The 16,748-nt window shown below is 29.7% G+C and overlaps 1 protein-coding gene across 22 annotated transcripts in view; it reads right to left on the minus strand.

The window, feature by feature from the left end:
- Positions 1–16,748, minus strand: part of LOC139491113 (plasma membrane calcium-transporting ATPase 2-like) — a 113,217-nt gene that overhangs the window by 38,883 nt on the left and 57,586 nt on the right. For 21 of the 22 annotated variants that reach the window (XM_071278561.1, XM_071278576.1, XM_071278488.1 and 18 more), the window contains 3 exons: positions 13,242–13,475; positions 5,012–5,137; positions 3,719–3,883 (listed from right to left, as the gene is read on the minus strand). In XM_071278561.1, the coding sequence (XP_071134662.1) occupies positions 3,719–3,883; positions 5,012–5,137; positions 13,242–13,475 (525 nt within the window). Of the gene's footprint in view, positions 1–430; positions 455–3,718; positions 3,884–5,011; positions 5,138–13,241; positions 13,476–16,748 lie in introns of all 22 variants that reach the window. The other variant, XM_071278554.1, reaches the window with a different exon arrangement.

The raw sequence follows: 16,748 nt of genomic DNA on the forward strand, positions 1-16,748 counted from the left end.
ACACATTGCTATCTAACAACCAAAAAACAGCAAGCAATTTTCTAAGGTTGAGAGGCACAGACTTCAAAAATTGTTCAGAGGCAGTGTAAAACTAGCAGAGAAGATAATTTGTAAAAAGTTATCTTTTTTGAAATACATGAATGATTAAATGACGATTTTAACATGTTAATTGTAATCAACACAAGTTAACATTTTGAGAAGATTGAAATGAGAAGAAAATTTTTGAAAGACCCTTCATAAAAACCAAAATGATGGTGGTATAAATAATTGACAATTATAATTCTATTGTTCTCATTTTAACACCACATCATATTTATAAAGTCTAATTTTATTTTTATTTTCAAACCAGAATTGTTATCATGAAAATTGTTTGCCATTTTTTTCTGACAACAAAATAATATAAAACTGAGAAGGCATTATTGTACTTTACCTCGATATGCCACTATTGTCACATCTCAAATAAAAAAACAAGCAAGTCAGTTGTGCCCATTCATCAATTTTAACCTTATGGGAGCCAAGGACATTTACTTTATTTAGGATATACATATAAGTAAAGCATATAAAAAATAATTTTGTAAAATAAAATCAGTGCTAATATTTTTTTTTAATATGAACATCAGTCTATTTTGAAGACAGACAAATAATTGGGTTTTTATAATGTGGAGGAGAACGGGAGAAGAAAACAAACATGCAAAATGTTCACAAAATTTAATGGGAAAAAATTTCAAAACCATATATATAAATAAAACATCATATTTTTCTTTCAGCTCTATAATTAAAATTTGTAAAATAAAAGAAAATTTTTTACAATACTTAAAGAGAATATAAAAACCAAAAAAGTATTAACCAGTTGGTAGAATGAATGCCGATGTTCATAAATCATTTGAGCAGCTGTGACCATAAAAAGAATTGACAGCTATACTCTAACAGTCACTGTGTACATTTAAATAGGTTATTTCCTTTTTTTTTTTATAAGATTGATTCTAAAATTGAAAAAATGGTGTTTTCCGTTTTTTTTTTTATAAAAAGATTCTAAATTTAGAAATATGTTTTTTTTTTTTATTTTTTTAAATTTTCTAAAACTGGAAACATTAGTTACCTCCCTTTTTCTAAGAGATTTTAAATTTAGGAAATAGGTGTTGTATTTTGTTCTAAAATATTCTAAAACTTCTCTTTGAATCATATTGAAAACAAAGCTTGGAATTGGAAAATGGACTTTTGGATTAGCTTCTTATGTTGTCAGTCTGTTCAAAAAGTTTGAAGGTTACAAATGTTCGCTCATGTATTGAAGTCTCTAACTCTTTTCAGTTAAACATGGTATAAATTTATCTATTGTTGAAGCTTTTATAAAAAAAAAATCAATAACTGGATCACAATGACTGTTAGCATGGATATCTCAAAATGAGCACAATGACTATTTGTAAACAACATTTAGACAACAAGCACACAACATTTTACTTTTCTATTCATTTACATCACAAATATTACATGTTGGAATGTATTTTATATGTATATATATTTTTTTTAAAAGATAACTTTATAATATTTATATCTTTAAAATATTTTCAGAAACAAGACACGCTTTATAAGCTAGCAGCAACTAGCAAAAGTCATGGCTTATAGCTTAGGCCAAAATAACCCCCTTTTTCCTCATTCTATTTTATTTTAATATATCTTATGTTGATATGTACTTGATTCTTTTTTGTTTGGTGATTGGACAGTTTGAAGAAGATGTACTCATTTATTTTATATAAGGGATAACTAAGACATCTTTGTACTTTGATTTTTCAGTCCTTTATTTTCAAATATTTTCCCCACCTGTTTTATCATTTGAAGTTTTAGGAATATAACTCAAACTGTAGTGAAATCGTAATTACTATTGCTTATGAAACATTACATTAAGTTTATATGCCATTACAAGTGACCATAACATCTCATCAGTTAGTTTACATATGATATATGATGGGGCACTAGCTTGGGACTAACATTATTGACTGAGCATACTATGTTATATTATATATGGAATGACCTTTACTTTACTATATCAATCATATGAAGGTCATTGTCCTATATCCATACACTTATTGATCTAGACTTATAACATTATTGTATTAATTGAATTTTTGTCATTTTTTATTTATGGTGTTATCTATCTAATCCCTTATCTGATAAATGGATGATTTTTACATTATCACTTTCTCGTTATTCTTGAAAAAAATTGATCTCAACTTTTATGTATTACAATTACCATTTAATAATTTGGTGTGCTTTTACAGCAGTTCAGGAATAGCAAAATATAAATGAACCAAGAGCAAAAAATCAATCATTTTACTAACCTTTCTTAACTTAAAGACTATTGATATTAGGCAGAAAAATGTAAACAGTTTATTTGAACTAGTACTGTTTTAAACTGGTTTCTGTATTCATGCAGTAAATTGCAATTTCAATATAATAAAATTTATGAAATAATGTTTCTAAAATATGTATACGTACTATTGTTGTAAAAAATTTATATTAAAAAATATTCTAACTTAAAAGCTTGTTTTTGAGCAAGATTTTTCTAAGTATTGCCAATATGTCTAAATGTGAAGTTGGTAAGGATTATTCAATAACAACAAACGATTTGACTGACCCTAAAGTATGCCACAAAGAGTTCAGTGTTTCTTAAAACTATTTTTTAAGTGGAAACCCCCAATATCTTAACAGTATTTCTGATTATTTTGTAAAACATGCAAAATACAACAGATTGACAAAAGCACACAAACAACATAAACATAACCAAGGATCAGCTGCCTTAAAACTAGGTCATAGTGACCCGTGATATAACAACTGACCATTGACTTCTTTACCTTCTTAATTATTTTTAAAGTTTAAATATATTTAATTTTACATAAATTAAGTCATAATATTCAAAATATTAAGATGTTAGAAAAAAAATAGCTGTTTATCATCCTAATCTGGTCTCTCAACCATTAAACCTTATTTTTTTTAATGGAAAAATGAAATATTATCAAATGTCAGACCATACAGACAATCCTCAAAAAACACCAATAACAATCAATCAGGTTGGAAATAAATGAAAAACACAGTTTTATCAAAGTTGAATGGGCAATTATCAGATTTTGAATTAGTCTAAATTGTCTATATAAACAGTCAGTTTTATCAAAATTAAAGTCAGTAATCTGGTATATTCAGTTTTATCCTAATCAATGGACATAATTCTTACACAAGACATTTGAAGTTATCTCCCCTGAATAATAGTTTTATAAGTTTAATATGTGTAATAGTCTGTTTTTTTCATTTTAAACATCAATGACAAAAAATATCCTGTGAAAAACCTTATCAAAGAATTTCACCACTTCTTGTTATTATAAACATTGAACACATCATTAACAACATTTAATAACAACACAATATCTTATATAAATCAATGCAAGGATAAATTTCTGGCAGAATTACATAAGAGTAAGAAAATTCTGACAGAAAAACACTTTTTAAATGTGCACTTATGCAAGTCATGCAAATTAATGTTCCAGATAATGGTTCACCCAATAACCAAAATTTCTGCTTAAAGCAAGATGCACTAACTGAACAGTAAATTGCTCTTTAAAACTTGACTCTCTGGTTTAGAACTTTTATCATGCCTTTTTTATTTCCATAACCAATCTTGATCACTAAATTTCTTTTTTTGGATATTTTGTTATTTAGGACTATATACCTTCATTTGGACCATCTCCTTTTTTCTTGCCATTTTTCTTTTCTTCTTTTTTTTCCTTTTCTTCACCTTGTGAGGCTCCCAAAAGGGCAAAAATAATACCAGTTTGTGAGTTAATTCCAACGGCTGTGACCAACATCTTCCCACTTCCTTCCATGACATGGGTACCTTTTTTTGTACAAGAATATAAGTGATATGTTTTCAGATCAGCTTTTAAGTATGAAAAAAAATATATTCTAATTTATTGTTTCAGAAAACACTTTTCATGTAATTAAATAAACAAATAGCAAAGGTTAATGCTCCCTGTAAGATCCTTCCTTCTAAATTCAATTTAATATAGTAATGATACAATTTAGCGGAAGATAGATTTTCTTCAAATATTTACATCTTACAACTTTCCCAATGACATTCAATTTCATTTAAGATTGAAAATTGTTTTATTTCAAATAAAATGCCAGTCTATCAAATAAGTGTGAAAAGCAGTTATTTTTTCCCTTAAACGTTAATTTCTTCATTACTGCCTTGGTAGACTAAGTGTTCCATCGCAACTCTTGACATTTTCTGTTCGTTGTACGGAGACTATTGATTTCTGTCTAATGGTCAGTTATACATGGTAATAATGCCAACAATATTGATCTTGTATTCGATGTAAGAAAATATCTCAAGACAAGATGGTTTAATACAACACATTCTTTTCTATTTGGTTCCATGTTTGTACAAATTAAATTTCATGGCCACAACAGTCAATGCCTAAACCTGATAATGAATGACTGATCAATACTGTCTTTTTTTATGTTGGCCTATGGTTCTATTTTTTTTAAGCTGATTTCAAAGCTACAGATGCCTTTAAGTATGAAATCTGTCATCCAGGAATCATAAAAAAAAACCTTAATACAGCTGAAGTTTAAAGTTTTTCAGAAATAACTTCTTTCTTTTGGGAATTTTATCCCTCAATCTCAAGTCCCTCATCAAAAGCAGAAGTAAAACATTGCTTCATAAGTGTTTCTCGTTTTTTATACAGATTATATATAATTAGACCGTTGGTTTACCCATTTGAATGGTTTTACACTAGTAATTTTTGGGGCCCTTTGTAGCTTGCTATGCGGTGTGAGACAAGACTCTGTGTTAGAGACTGTACTTTGACTTATAATTGTTTACTTCTATAAATTGTGACTTGGACAGAGAGTTGTCTCATTGGCACAATCATACCACATCTTCTTATATTTAAAGTTGTCTCTATGGAAATCATACCACATCTTTTTTTTTTGTAGTTTACTTAATTGTTTAATTGTATACCTGACAGCAAAATAGGGCTTGTTGATTCTCCCTTCTTGACATGGTCAGATTCACCTGTTAACGAACTTTCATCTACCTTTAAATCGTTACTTTGTATAATGATACCATCTGCTGGTAAAAGATCACCTGAAATAGAAATTAGTCAACCATGTAATATAGGTCATCATACTAGTAAAATAAGAAATTAAAGAAAAATAAAATCTAAGCTATATATGTGAGTAACTAACAGTTAGCATGCTTTTTAAAAAAACAACTGGTTCACAGTTAAGACTTAACTTGGGTATCATCAGAAATATTAAAAATATATAACAATTTTTAATGCTCCCTCTGTTTCTTTTATTTCTAATATATCACTAAAATAAGGGCACTGTTTGCAAACTTATAGGTTAGAACTTTGCCTATGGTCCTAAATAATTGCTATGGTATTTTCCAATGTTTTTTTCTTTGCCCACAATGTTCACTGATGCAGATTAATTAAGATTGATAAATCAAGCACGAGAAGCTTAATAACAGCATCATTCAACAGATTGCTTATCAACCAGCCAAGCAAGAAATATTGACTTTTGTCAATCCTTGACATATAAACTTTATTAACTAGAAATATTTCCAGAAAACATCTTCATTTAAAAAGGAAGTGAACTCAACATTATGAAACATAAAGACATAAATTGTTTTACATTGTCATTTCAGGGCCTTTTATAGCTGACTATGCGGTATGGGCTTTGCTCATTGTTGAAGGCCGTACAGTGACCTATAGTTGTTAATTTCTGTGTCATTTGGTCTCTTGTGGACAGTTGTCTCATTGGCATTCATAACACATCTTCTTTTTTTTTATAAATAAAGGATGACTGTGGCTAAACTTTCCTGCAATTAGTTCTATTCCAACATTGTTCAAATAAAATAAAATTTGATTTCATTTTACTATTCAAATACACATGCAGTAGAAATTTCATACTAATATTGTGATATTTCAAATGTCGATATCAACATGCTGTACATTTTGCACTAGATTTGCACATCAATAGGAACTGACTGTAAATGTATGGAATGTAAAGAAGCCAATGTTGGATAAATCTGTTATTACAATCAAAGTGAACATAACTGATACAAATGGTCTTCATCTTGGCACCAGATCAGGAGGAGATACAACCTTACTTAAACTTAATGCTAAAACATCGCCATTTTCTACTCATTGCTTGCATTAATGAAAATAAGTAACTGTTAATAAAAAAACAAACAACCAGTAGCCACCTGATATAGTGCTGTGTAAAGCTTTTGAAACTTGAGGCTTACAGTAGTTTAAATCATACTTGTGTCATATTCAACTTTCTGTCTTTTATATAAACAATGTCAATGAGTGTTGCAGTTTTTGTGTAATTTTGACTTTTACAAAAATCATAAACTCAGCAAGATTTGTAATGATTTTAACAGGCCATGTTTTATAACAGTAAGATGTTTGGTTTGTACCCAACAACTGTAACTGTTTTGTAGAGTGTTACACAAGTGTGTAAAGTGCAGTTACATCAGTGTGTAGACAATGGTATCTCATTATCAGAATGATATTTTTAAAACAGTATCAGGAACATATCAGGAATTCAAATTAGCTAATAGAACTGTTTTTTTGCAATAGTTTAACATGTGGAGTAATATCATTATAAAAAGATATAGTGTAAAATTTTGGATGAAGTCAAAACCATTAAATAAACTCATACCAAGATAAAAGTTTTGAACGCCAGATGTGCATTTCATCTACAAAACTCATCAGTGACACTAAATTGAAAGAGTAAAATGGAAAATAAATGGTTGTCAGTCAAATCAAATGAGACTTGTATCTGACCGCATGTCATTAATTGATTGTCCAGCTATTTTTTTTATTCAGACCAGTTTAAAATATTGTCAACTGGACCGAATGTTTAATGAAGCATCTGGCACCATTACCATCTGATCTAAGATTTATGTTCATGACCTGAGACAGTAACATTGACTGACAATGTATTTAGAAAGTTCTAATGTCAATGCAGATTCAATTAGATCTTGTAGAAAATTTGATTTGCTATTGTATAAAACTCTGCTTGCCACAAACTCCAATCCAATAAATATTGACAGACTTCAGCTTGGTCTGAATCGATCACAAACTGTTTAGAATAATGGCATCTAATGATTTAATCTACAACTCTATGATGTTAATGTTCAAAAATTTCTAAAGATCAAAACTACATAAAAATCAACATTTTAATACATTTTCCCTAACAAAACACCATTTAAAAGGTGACATAAATGTACTAGAGATATATATAAGATTTGTGACTTTCACAAGACAATATCTCACTGAAAATGTTAGCTTTACATACAATACTACCTCATAACAGAATATTTTATGCCAGATATGGGTTAAGAGCTTTAGGTTCTGTCTAAAAAAGACATACCATATGGATGTGTATGCATCTCTTAAATGATTTTTCCATACCCAACAAATGTAAGATACAATTTCAGAGACAAAATACCAGAGGAATGCAAGATACACTTTCTCATTTAAGATACCAGAGGAATGCAAGATACAATTTCTCTTCCAGTTTTTGTTGGTGGTAGAAGTCTTGGTACTTGGATTGAACTCTCTACATTATGCAGGAAAACTGGCAGTCCTAGTCAGTAAAGATCAAACGCACCTTGCCATCCAACTCACAACCTCAGTATTACGGCATGGTTTTGTTGGAAATATATAAACATTGTATAATGATCACTAAAACTACATAACCCAAATTGTGGTCTGAAAAGCGTCTATTCAACAAAAAATTAAACTCCCTATTGCCATGGCATACAAAGTTTCCAAGAACCTGTTTATTTTTTCATACTCTGTGACAAAATACTGAAAGCTGATGCCAAGATTTTTCTTCTCTCCACAGAATTCCTTCAGGATGTTTATTTAACGTTGATCAATATTAATAAAGATGTTTATGAATACCAAATCACAATATAATTATGTAAAACATTGTATCAATACATAAAAACAATATGTCCTCAACCACTTGGGAAAACTTGTGTCAAAATTCTCATTCTAAAGGAATATTATACAGATAATGTTTAATTTCTATCACTAGATGGTCACTATGTCATTAATCTGAAGATTTCTCTAAGTAACAAATGGTCAAGCACGATTCTCTTCCAGAGTGACAGTTCAGATAAATGATAACAATACATTGGTATTGATTCAGTGATAAAGTGGAGTGGACAATTGTGTAGAGTTCCTATTTACATACTATTTCCTCTGATCAGGACAATACCAATAAATTTACACATTGAAGCAGGAGTGTTACAAACAAGAAATTGTCATAGACTGTTCATACAGATCACTGTATAACTATTAGATAAAGGCCATGAAGGTGTTTTTTCATATTAGGTAAAACAAATATAAGGCGGAAAATGTAACGATATTTCAGACTAGATTAATTAAATTGTGCACATATAAACAAATAACAAATATTAGTGGGAAATGTAAATAAATTGCAGACTAGATTGATCAAATTGTGAACATACAATATATTACCTAATAGAAAATACGTCAAAATATGGGTAACTAAAAGTAACAAATCTTTTGGTTTTGTGAAGTTTACTGCCCAGCATTTGTTTTAAGAGAGGTATTATCAGAAATATCTCTATCAAAGTACATGTAATATGTTAAGAAAACAAGGGAAAGTTTTGGACATTGCAGGAAGTTGTGCCTGCTGATTCATAAAAATACAGGAAATCTGAATCTAAAACTATAGCAAACTTCTGAATCAAATTAATTTAAGTAACCCCCCTAATACCATACAAATCAATGATCACATCTATACTTAATTGACTATTGTTTTCTCTACTGCTAGTATTGTCTCCTCTCAGATCAATGACTTTACTAAATCTTTTTAAAGCACTATCGATCAAGAGCTCTACTTTATCTATAATTTGTTCTGACTGATACTACAAGGGGCTGTAGTTATGACAAACAATTTTCCTCCATCAAATCAATCACAAAGGCATGGACTGTTTATTTACTTATTATGGTATTCTGTCTAGAGTTAAAGTTGCATGGTGCTAGAGTGATTTGGAGAAATTTCAAGTATGCTTGACCCCTCTAATATTTTTGGGCATTGCAAGATAATATACAAATTGAATTTTTATATTATCTTTATACTAAATCCATTGGATGTGTTCTGATTCATAATTTTTTTATGTTATTTATTGACATTGCACTGGCTTTCAGTAAGTGAGAGTACTGTCAGATCTTTAATTTTAGTCTTTTAAAAAGTCCTTTTGTTAATTGTTTTCACATGTGTTGTGTCAATTTGATCAGTAAAGCCTTTTTCAACTGATTAATGTAGGTTATCTTCTGTTGTGCTGTTACACCACTGTTTCAGGTCAGTATGTTGTTTATAAAGAGAGATGGATTATATCTTTGATCAGCTTGATAGACAGGAACACAGAAATGGGTTTCAAAAATAAAATATGACAAAATATGACAAAATATTGACAAACTCAGCTTATAAAGATTCAGTTGTCATTTGAAGAACAAGGATTTTGGCAGATACATTATATTTGTTACCTCTTGCATGACACACTTTTCAAAAACAGAATATTTCATTTTTAAAAGCTATGACAAAAGTCTTATTTGAAATGCATATACCCTGATGTTAAGAGAATAGAAGAGCCTCAGAGAAAAGCAGTGTTCCAAACCTGAAATCTGACAACTTGTCAACCTATATTATATAACTCAGTATGTTTACATGTCTTCATTAATCCAGAACACTGACTTACAGTATGCATCAACACGCCCACACACAATGACAAATAATTCAACAATTGGAAAATCGCAAAGATTTTTTATTTTCAGAAATGAAAATACAAATAAGATTATTGATTCTCAAATTCAATAAAGAATCTAAATGTCAAAAGTTTTGGATTCCTGACAAACAAACATTGGTGACAGGAGTGTGACATTTAGATACAATATCCTGATCTGTGATAGGACAGACTGGCATTGCCATTGGTATCAATAAAAGGAGATTTTAGTATAGAGTCACTATAGATCAAAGAGTCAGCAACAACAACAACTTAATACAATCAGAACAGATTTTAAAAGAGCAGGCTTAAATAACTATGTAAAGTTGTTCAGCATTATTGAGACACTAAGACTTCATAAATCCCTGTTTTTGTCTTGTCTGATTGATAGAATCTAACATGTCTAAATGATCATAATGATGAATAAAACTAACAAGTTGTGAACCAATTTATAGCGAACCCTATGATAGTTTTCCATAGATTCACCTGCAAGTTACCTGTCGATTTAAACTTTTGGCAGTTCTATTGTCCCATCTAACAAATACAACAGGTATTGTTCTCTGTATAGTTTATTCACCAGGACCTTTAAATTTCTTCTAGGAGAAATATATCACTCATTGATAAAATATACCTGAACAAAAAATTGAACTGTCAATGATGAAAAAATACTTATACCAATACTAAGAAAGGACTCACAAAACTGCATGTGGTGTTGTATTTATTCAATACCAAAAACTCGTTTTTAATGTGTTCAATATTAATAATGATTTAAAAATTAAAAGTTGATTTCTGATCAAATATTCAATAAATATTTTTGTGTGTTTGATAAATAAAAATTTGAATATTATTATTTTTAAATTAAGGTCTTCATAAACATATTCTATAAATTAACAACAACAAAAACATTGGAAAATACTGAAAAATGTGTCTAAAATAAACTTTTTATTATTAAATCAGATTTCATATTGAACAGATTGAAAATATATTAATGATATATTGAATAAATGCAATATTGCTTACAGTTTATGTGAGTTTATAGAAGTATTTCAATAAAAAAACAGATACTTTTTTGGTCAGGTAAATTAATCAATGAGTGATAAATTTCTCCTAGAAGAAATTTAAAGGTCCTGGTGAATGATCTACACAGAGATTAATACCTGTTGTATTTGTTAGATGGGACAATAGAACTTACAAAAGTTTAAATCGACAGGTAACTTGCAGGTGAATCTATGGAAAACTATCATAGGGTTCGCAATAACAGATATGAGAAAGCACAACCCAATGACACAAACAAATCAAAAGAAATCTAGGTCAGCATTTTTTCTCTATAAACTAATAAATTTCTGTCTTCATAAAAATACTACATCTTTAAAGGGAAAAACACTTATCATATATCAAAAACATCAACTGACATGTTTTCTGACTAAGGACATCCATATACAACTGGGTTGAACTACTTTTTTTAATCTCAATGCATGGAATTAAAAAAAAGATTTACTGCCATTACTGACTAACAATACCCCTACTACCATTATATAGTTATCAGTAAGTTCATGAGCAATAGATGTAAAAAGTATTGTTACTTTTTTTACATTTTGCTGACATGAAGATTTATACTTAATTTCAGTAAACTCTGATTTGTAGTTCCTTTGAAAATATCATTGATGGCCATCACTCAACTTCATACATTTTTGTACATCATGTGTAAGACTATATAAGTATTAAGTAGGTAAACAGAAAAGTTGACAAGAAAGTGATGTGAAAATACATCAAACAGTATATCTACTTTAATCAATTGCAAAATGTAGAGGCTTTGATCCAAACTTGGGTTAAACTAAACCCAAACGTGTGTTTGCTCGCCTCTTCTTATCAACCAGTTGTCTGATTGAGACAGAATAATGTGTACAGTAGGGTGATATGTCTTCTTGAAGACTGTTACCCTGTGAATTAACATGTTAAACATCTCATCAGCAAGTTTGTCTAGTACAAAACATGGTTCATATATACATATCAATCAACATTTACTCTTCCTGATACACATGAAATATTTGCAACTGGACAAAAACAATCAATCCTGTTTAAGTGCATTGCAATATAAAATATGTACCCAAATTTCCTTTTATTCATAGTATGTGTTATTATGTCACGGATTTGTAAGCAGCAAACGATTTATGTCAGGAAGCTAAAATAAATGACGAGATAATGATATTTTGATAAGGGGGAGTAATCTGGCATTTTTGATTAGTTTGCCAGCTTTCCTCATTCATTTTATTTTCTATCTAACTTTTCCAAATACTATTCCCGAAAGAACATTAATCTTGTATTCAATTTAATTTAAAAATTATTGTCTGTACAATTCACATGAATGGTGCTGTGTGTATTGGTATCATGACTTATTCCTGACAATTTACACATGTCTATTAATAACTATTTGATAAATAGACATTTCTGCCATGTTATTGACGTTATAATTAAGCACTATATTTGCTACTTGTTTGCATTCTCCGTAAGGTCAAATATACAACAGTTAATATAAACTTTAGTCCTTATAAAATTGTTGAATTGATTTCAGTGAAAAACTTGACTTTTGATAATTTAAATGTCTCCTAATAAGTAAGTTTAATGTATTTCATTTTTGATGTATACATTCTTTTGGTTTTTTCAATATGTGTTAAGGGTTTAAAAATGCACTGTATATAAACATTTAACAAAAATTGTATCAAGTTATTGTTTCTAGAAGTATTAATCTATATCTAGGTCAATGGATCATCAAATATAGGTCACAGTTACTTATTTTTAGAAGGTGGTTGATTACACTTTGTATAAAGATCCTTCCATTTTCTTATTTGATTGTAAGTCTTTCAGAATCTGAGAAACTGATTTATAACTTACATAAATGGACGCCAATGATAAGTTTACATCCTAAACTTTGTTGAGGAAAACTATAAATGATATATTTCATTGTATCAAGTATTTCCATGTATAATATAATTATCTCTGAATAATTTGTCCTTAAATCATAGTTCACTCCAAGCATTGGCATTTTTTATACATGTTATATAATTACTGATGTTAATATACAAAAAACAAAATAAATATCTCTCCAATTATTTAAATTTCCATATTGGACTGCAATCCTCACATTAGAAACGGATTAATTCTCATTATTTTGACATTAATTTTGGTAGTTCAAGATATATGTCAATGGTTAAAGACCATCTTGTTTCTAGAAATGATAGCATCACATCAATAACATTATCTATAAGAAACTCATTTCAAATTCTAGCAATGTAGCATCACATTACCATGATGCAAAAAGCCCTGGGGAGAACACTGAAGAAGCATATCACTGTACCTAATACCCTATACTTCCACTGACCCACATATAAATCTCCTAATATATATAAATACATACCATATTTTACTTGACAAATATCTCCTACAACTAAATCTCCTACGGGAATATGCATATCTTTGCTTCCACGAATCACAGAAAATTGATGTTCATGTTCTATTTTACTTTGCAGTCCACGGAATTGTTGTTCTTTTCTATAGTCATTAAATGCTGTTACTAATACTACAACTATAACGGCTCCTAAAATTGCTACTCCTTCTATCCATCCTGCCTCTTGCTCTGAAGAATCACTCCCTGAAATTAGTTAAAAGTAGGTTAACATAAATTCTTGTTCTAAATTTTGCAATATCAAGTGCCTTATACCTGGCATTTTAATTGATAGTTACTTAACATCAATTAACAAGTAGTATCTCAGAAATGAATGCTTCTTTTTGTAGTTTTATTGGGTGTAAAAGTGTTGACCTATGCACATTTTGCATGGAGCAAGTAGTGCTTAAAATTGTTACAATGTGGGCATGATCATTACTTTCACAATCTTACAAAACAACAAAGAAGATGCATTCAGCTACGGGTGCAGGATTTTCTCACTGTATTGAAGCCCCATTGGTGTTCTTGGGCTGTTTTCTGCTCTTTGCTCGGATTTTTGTCTCTTTGCCACATTCCCTATTTCCATTCTAAATTTTAATTCTCATATTATATTTCATGCTAGAAACCATGCAACTTTTTTGGTAAAATAAAGTTTTTCATTTGTTTTCCTATGCATTGTTGTGATATTGTCATTTGGAGAATGTGGAGTAATAAATGATGTATTCTATTGGGAAATATGATATAATTTTGGAATGCCTAGCAATTGTCGCTAGCAATTGTCGTCTGCCAATCATACTTAGGGATACTTCTGAAACATTTATTGTTATGTTGTTATATAATCACTTCAAGGACAACAACAACATGTCCTGGAAAATCAAATATCACAATAATTGTTAGATCTGTAGTCAATTCAATTTCTGTTAATAAATTTGATTTCAATGCAGATGCTTGCACTTTCTTCAAAATTATCAAAAAGAAACAAATTGCATGAGATACCCCTACATTGATATTGAGCGAAAATTCCTTGACAAGTGTGCAGACAATAAAATTCTATAGATAGTTCTGTCATGGCAGATCTAAAAGTTCGTTACAAAGTACATCTTACATTGTGTCTTAGCATCATAAAGTTTCAGACCAAATATCAAAACATCCCTAAATACAGAAGCGAAAGGATAGACAGGCAAATGGAGGACAAAAGTAATTTCTGTTGATAAAAAAAGGCTATAAAATCATTTAATTTGAAATACTGTGACAAATACTTTACTCTTTTTGAATGCTCTTTTACCTAAATATTTGTGTATGACAATCTAAATGGACTAAGGTTGTTGATAAAAACCCTTTTGAAAATGGATTTTTCCAAGTAGTTTAGGTCATGCAACAATAATTTTTTTGAAATGAAAATTATTTGCAGTTGTATTCATGTTCAGAATGCATTTTGAAACAGAGTATAAAAATGACACTCTATGCAGTAATAAAAGCAATATACAGACAGAAGAAAATCGCTTCGTTCTATATAATGATGATATTGATAATTTTGATGACGTCACTAGACTAAGATTGTGATGGTGTATTGATGATGTCTTCAGTTATTAATTATTTAAAGGATTTTACATATATTACTAGGTCTGATAAGAATAAACCTATCAATAAAGAGGCTTACTGACAGACTGGTCTTAGTGAAGAAATGTTATTGTTTAATGACTATTTATACATAGCAGTCAGTTTCAATAGTGAAAGGAAACAGAATTTACAGAAAAACAGATGATTGTTCTGTCAGAGACACTAAAGTTTTTTTTATCAATATGATTATATGGCTAGAAAGTTTATAAAAAAGACATCAAGACATTAAAAGACAAATAACTGCACCTTGCATGCAGTCTCCTTTAAAACAACATTAACTACAGCTCTGGACTTCAAAGTCTCTTAAGATTAAATATGACATTATTAAACGATATCTCTATTAATAAATCAATCTTTTCTTTTATGAAGTTGATTATAATCTCTCCACTCACACAGTGTTACACTGCTTCTGTTTTATTGAAAGATTTGATATATGGTCTGGAATATTATAATGTTAAGATGTTCAACGTGACCTGCCACACTTTCAATTTCCATTCGAAGATCTTTTGAAATTATATAATACCCAGTGAGCATGAAGTTATTTCATACCCAGTGAGCAGTTATTCATGAAATAAAGCTTGTGGGGGTCTACTTTGCATAAAATTGCATCTAATTTTTTGTAGTTTGTGGACATCATTATCTGTAGCATAAAAATCTAAAGTCATCTGATTGAGTACTATTTTAGATTTATAGTATTCAGTACTATGCTAAAGATATAACGGAGAAGCACTCCTGTCGTATTTCATTACCGATATTTAAACTGCCAAATTAAACAAAGAAAATAAGATTACATCAAGGTGAATCGGTGATTCAATTTACTTTAAAAGCCGTTGTTGAATAATTACAAATCTGAGCTGATGAAGACTAGGAACACATATTGATTTAATTCTACCTTAAGTTTTTCACACAACGGCAACTTAATTTTCAGCTGATCGAACCATCAGTTACAATATGATTAACAAACTAGATACAGATCTAACACGATTGCTTCTCATCGAACAGATATTAATTGATACTGAATATTGTAAATGTCGGGACTGCCATCTCTCTCCCGCTGTTGTTTTGGAAGCAGACGTTAGATTTTTTCAGTCGTTACATCAATTGATTGACGTTTTATTTCTGGATGCATTTCTATCGATTTGCGTTTTACATATATACCGTGCAGATTTCCAAGTTTCATGTGGTTAGGGAGAATTTCCATCAATAATGTTAATGTGTTAGTTAATGTGGAAAAGATTTGAATATGCTACAATACATTTGACTTGAGGGATCCTCCCAAGAGCAATCCAACTCAAAATAACATCAAATTCTATTATATTCAAAGTACTTTCAATTTTCTCTCTACCAAGGGAAAGAATTAAAAATATACATTGCAATAATTTTCAACATGGAAAACCAATCTCCATTTCAGTATTGGTTTGAGTGTAATAATGTTTTAGAAAGTTGTGAATAGAGTTTTAATGGCACTTAAGTTCTTTATGTTTGGAGTCGGTTGGATTTAACAATTTCTGGTTGGAACAGTACATGTGTACTATACAGTTTTCAAAGTCCAACGTAGATTACAGACAAAACTGTACACAATGTTAACAACTTTTTGAATGATAATCTTTTCACCCATTCGTTCTTCATTTTAGAAAATTAGTACTGTTGATTCACTGTTATTCGCTGGATATCAATTTTCATGGGTTTCGTGGTTTCAGGTGAACCACGAATTCAAATGTTCAAAGAAGAACAAATTTTCTATAGGCTTTGTACACAGCAATCAGTAAAACCTAGAAATCAGATATCCACCAAAAGTTTTCCTCAATCCATGAAAATTGATACCCACGAAAATAAATGAATCCACAGTATATTCCATAC

The sequence above is a fragment of the Mytilus edulis genome, chromosome 1, assembly GCF_963676685.1.
Source record: "Mytilus edulis chromosome 1, xbMytEdul2.2, whole genome shotgun sequence".
In the NCBI taxonomy this organism is placed as follows: Eukaryota; Metazoa; Mollusca; class Bivalvia; order Mytilida; family Mytilidae; genus Mytilus; species Mytilus edulis.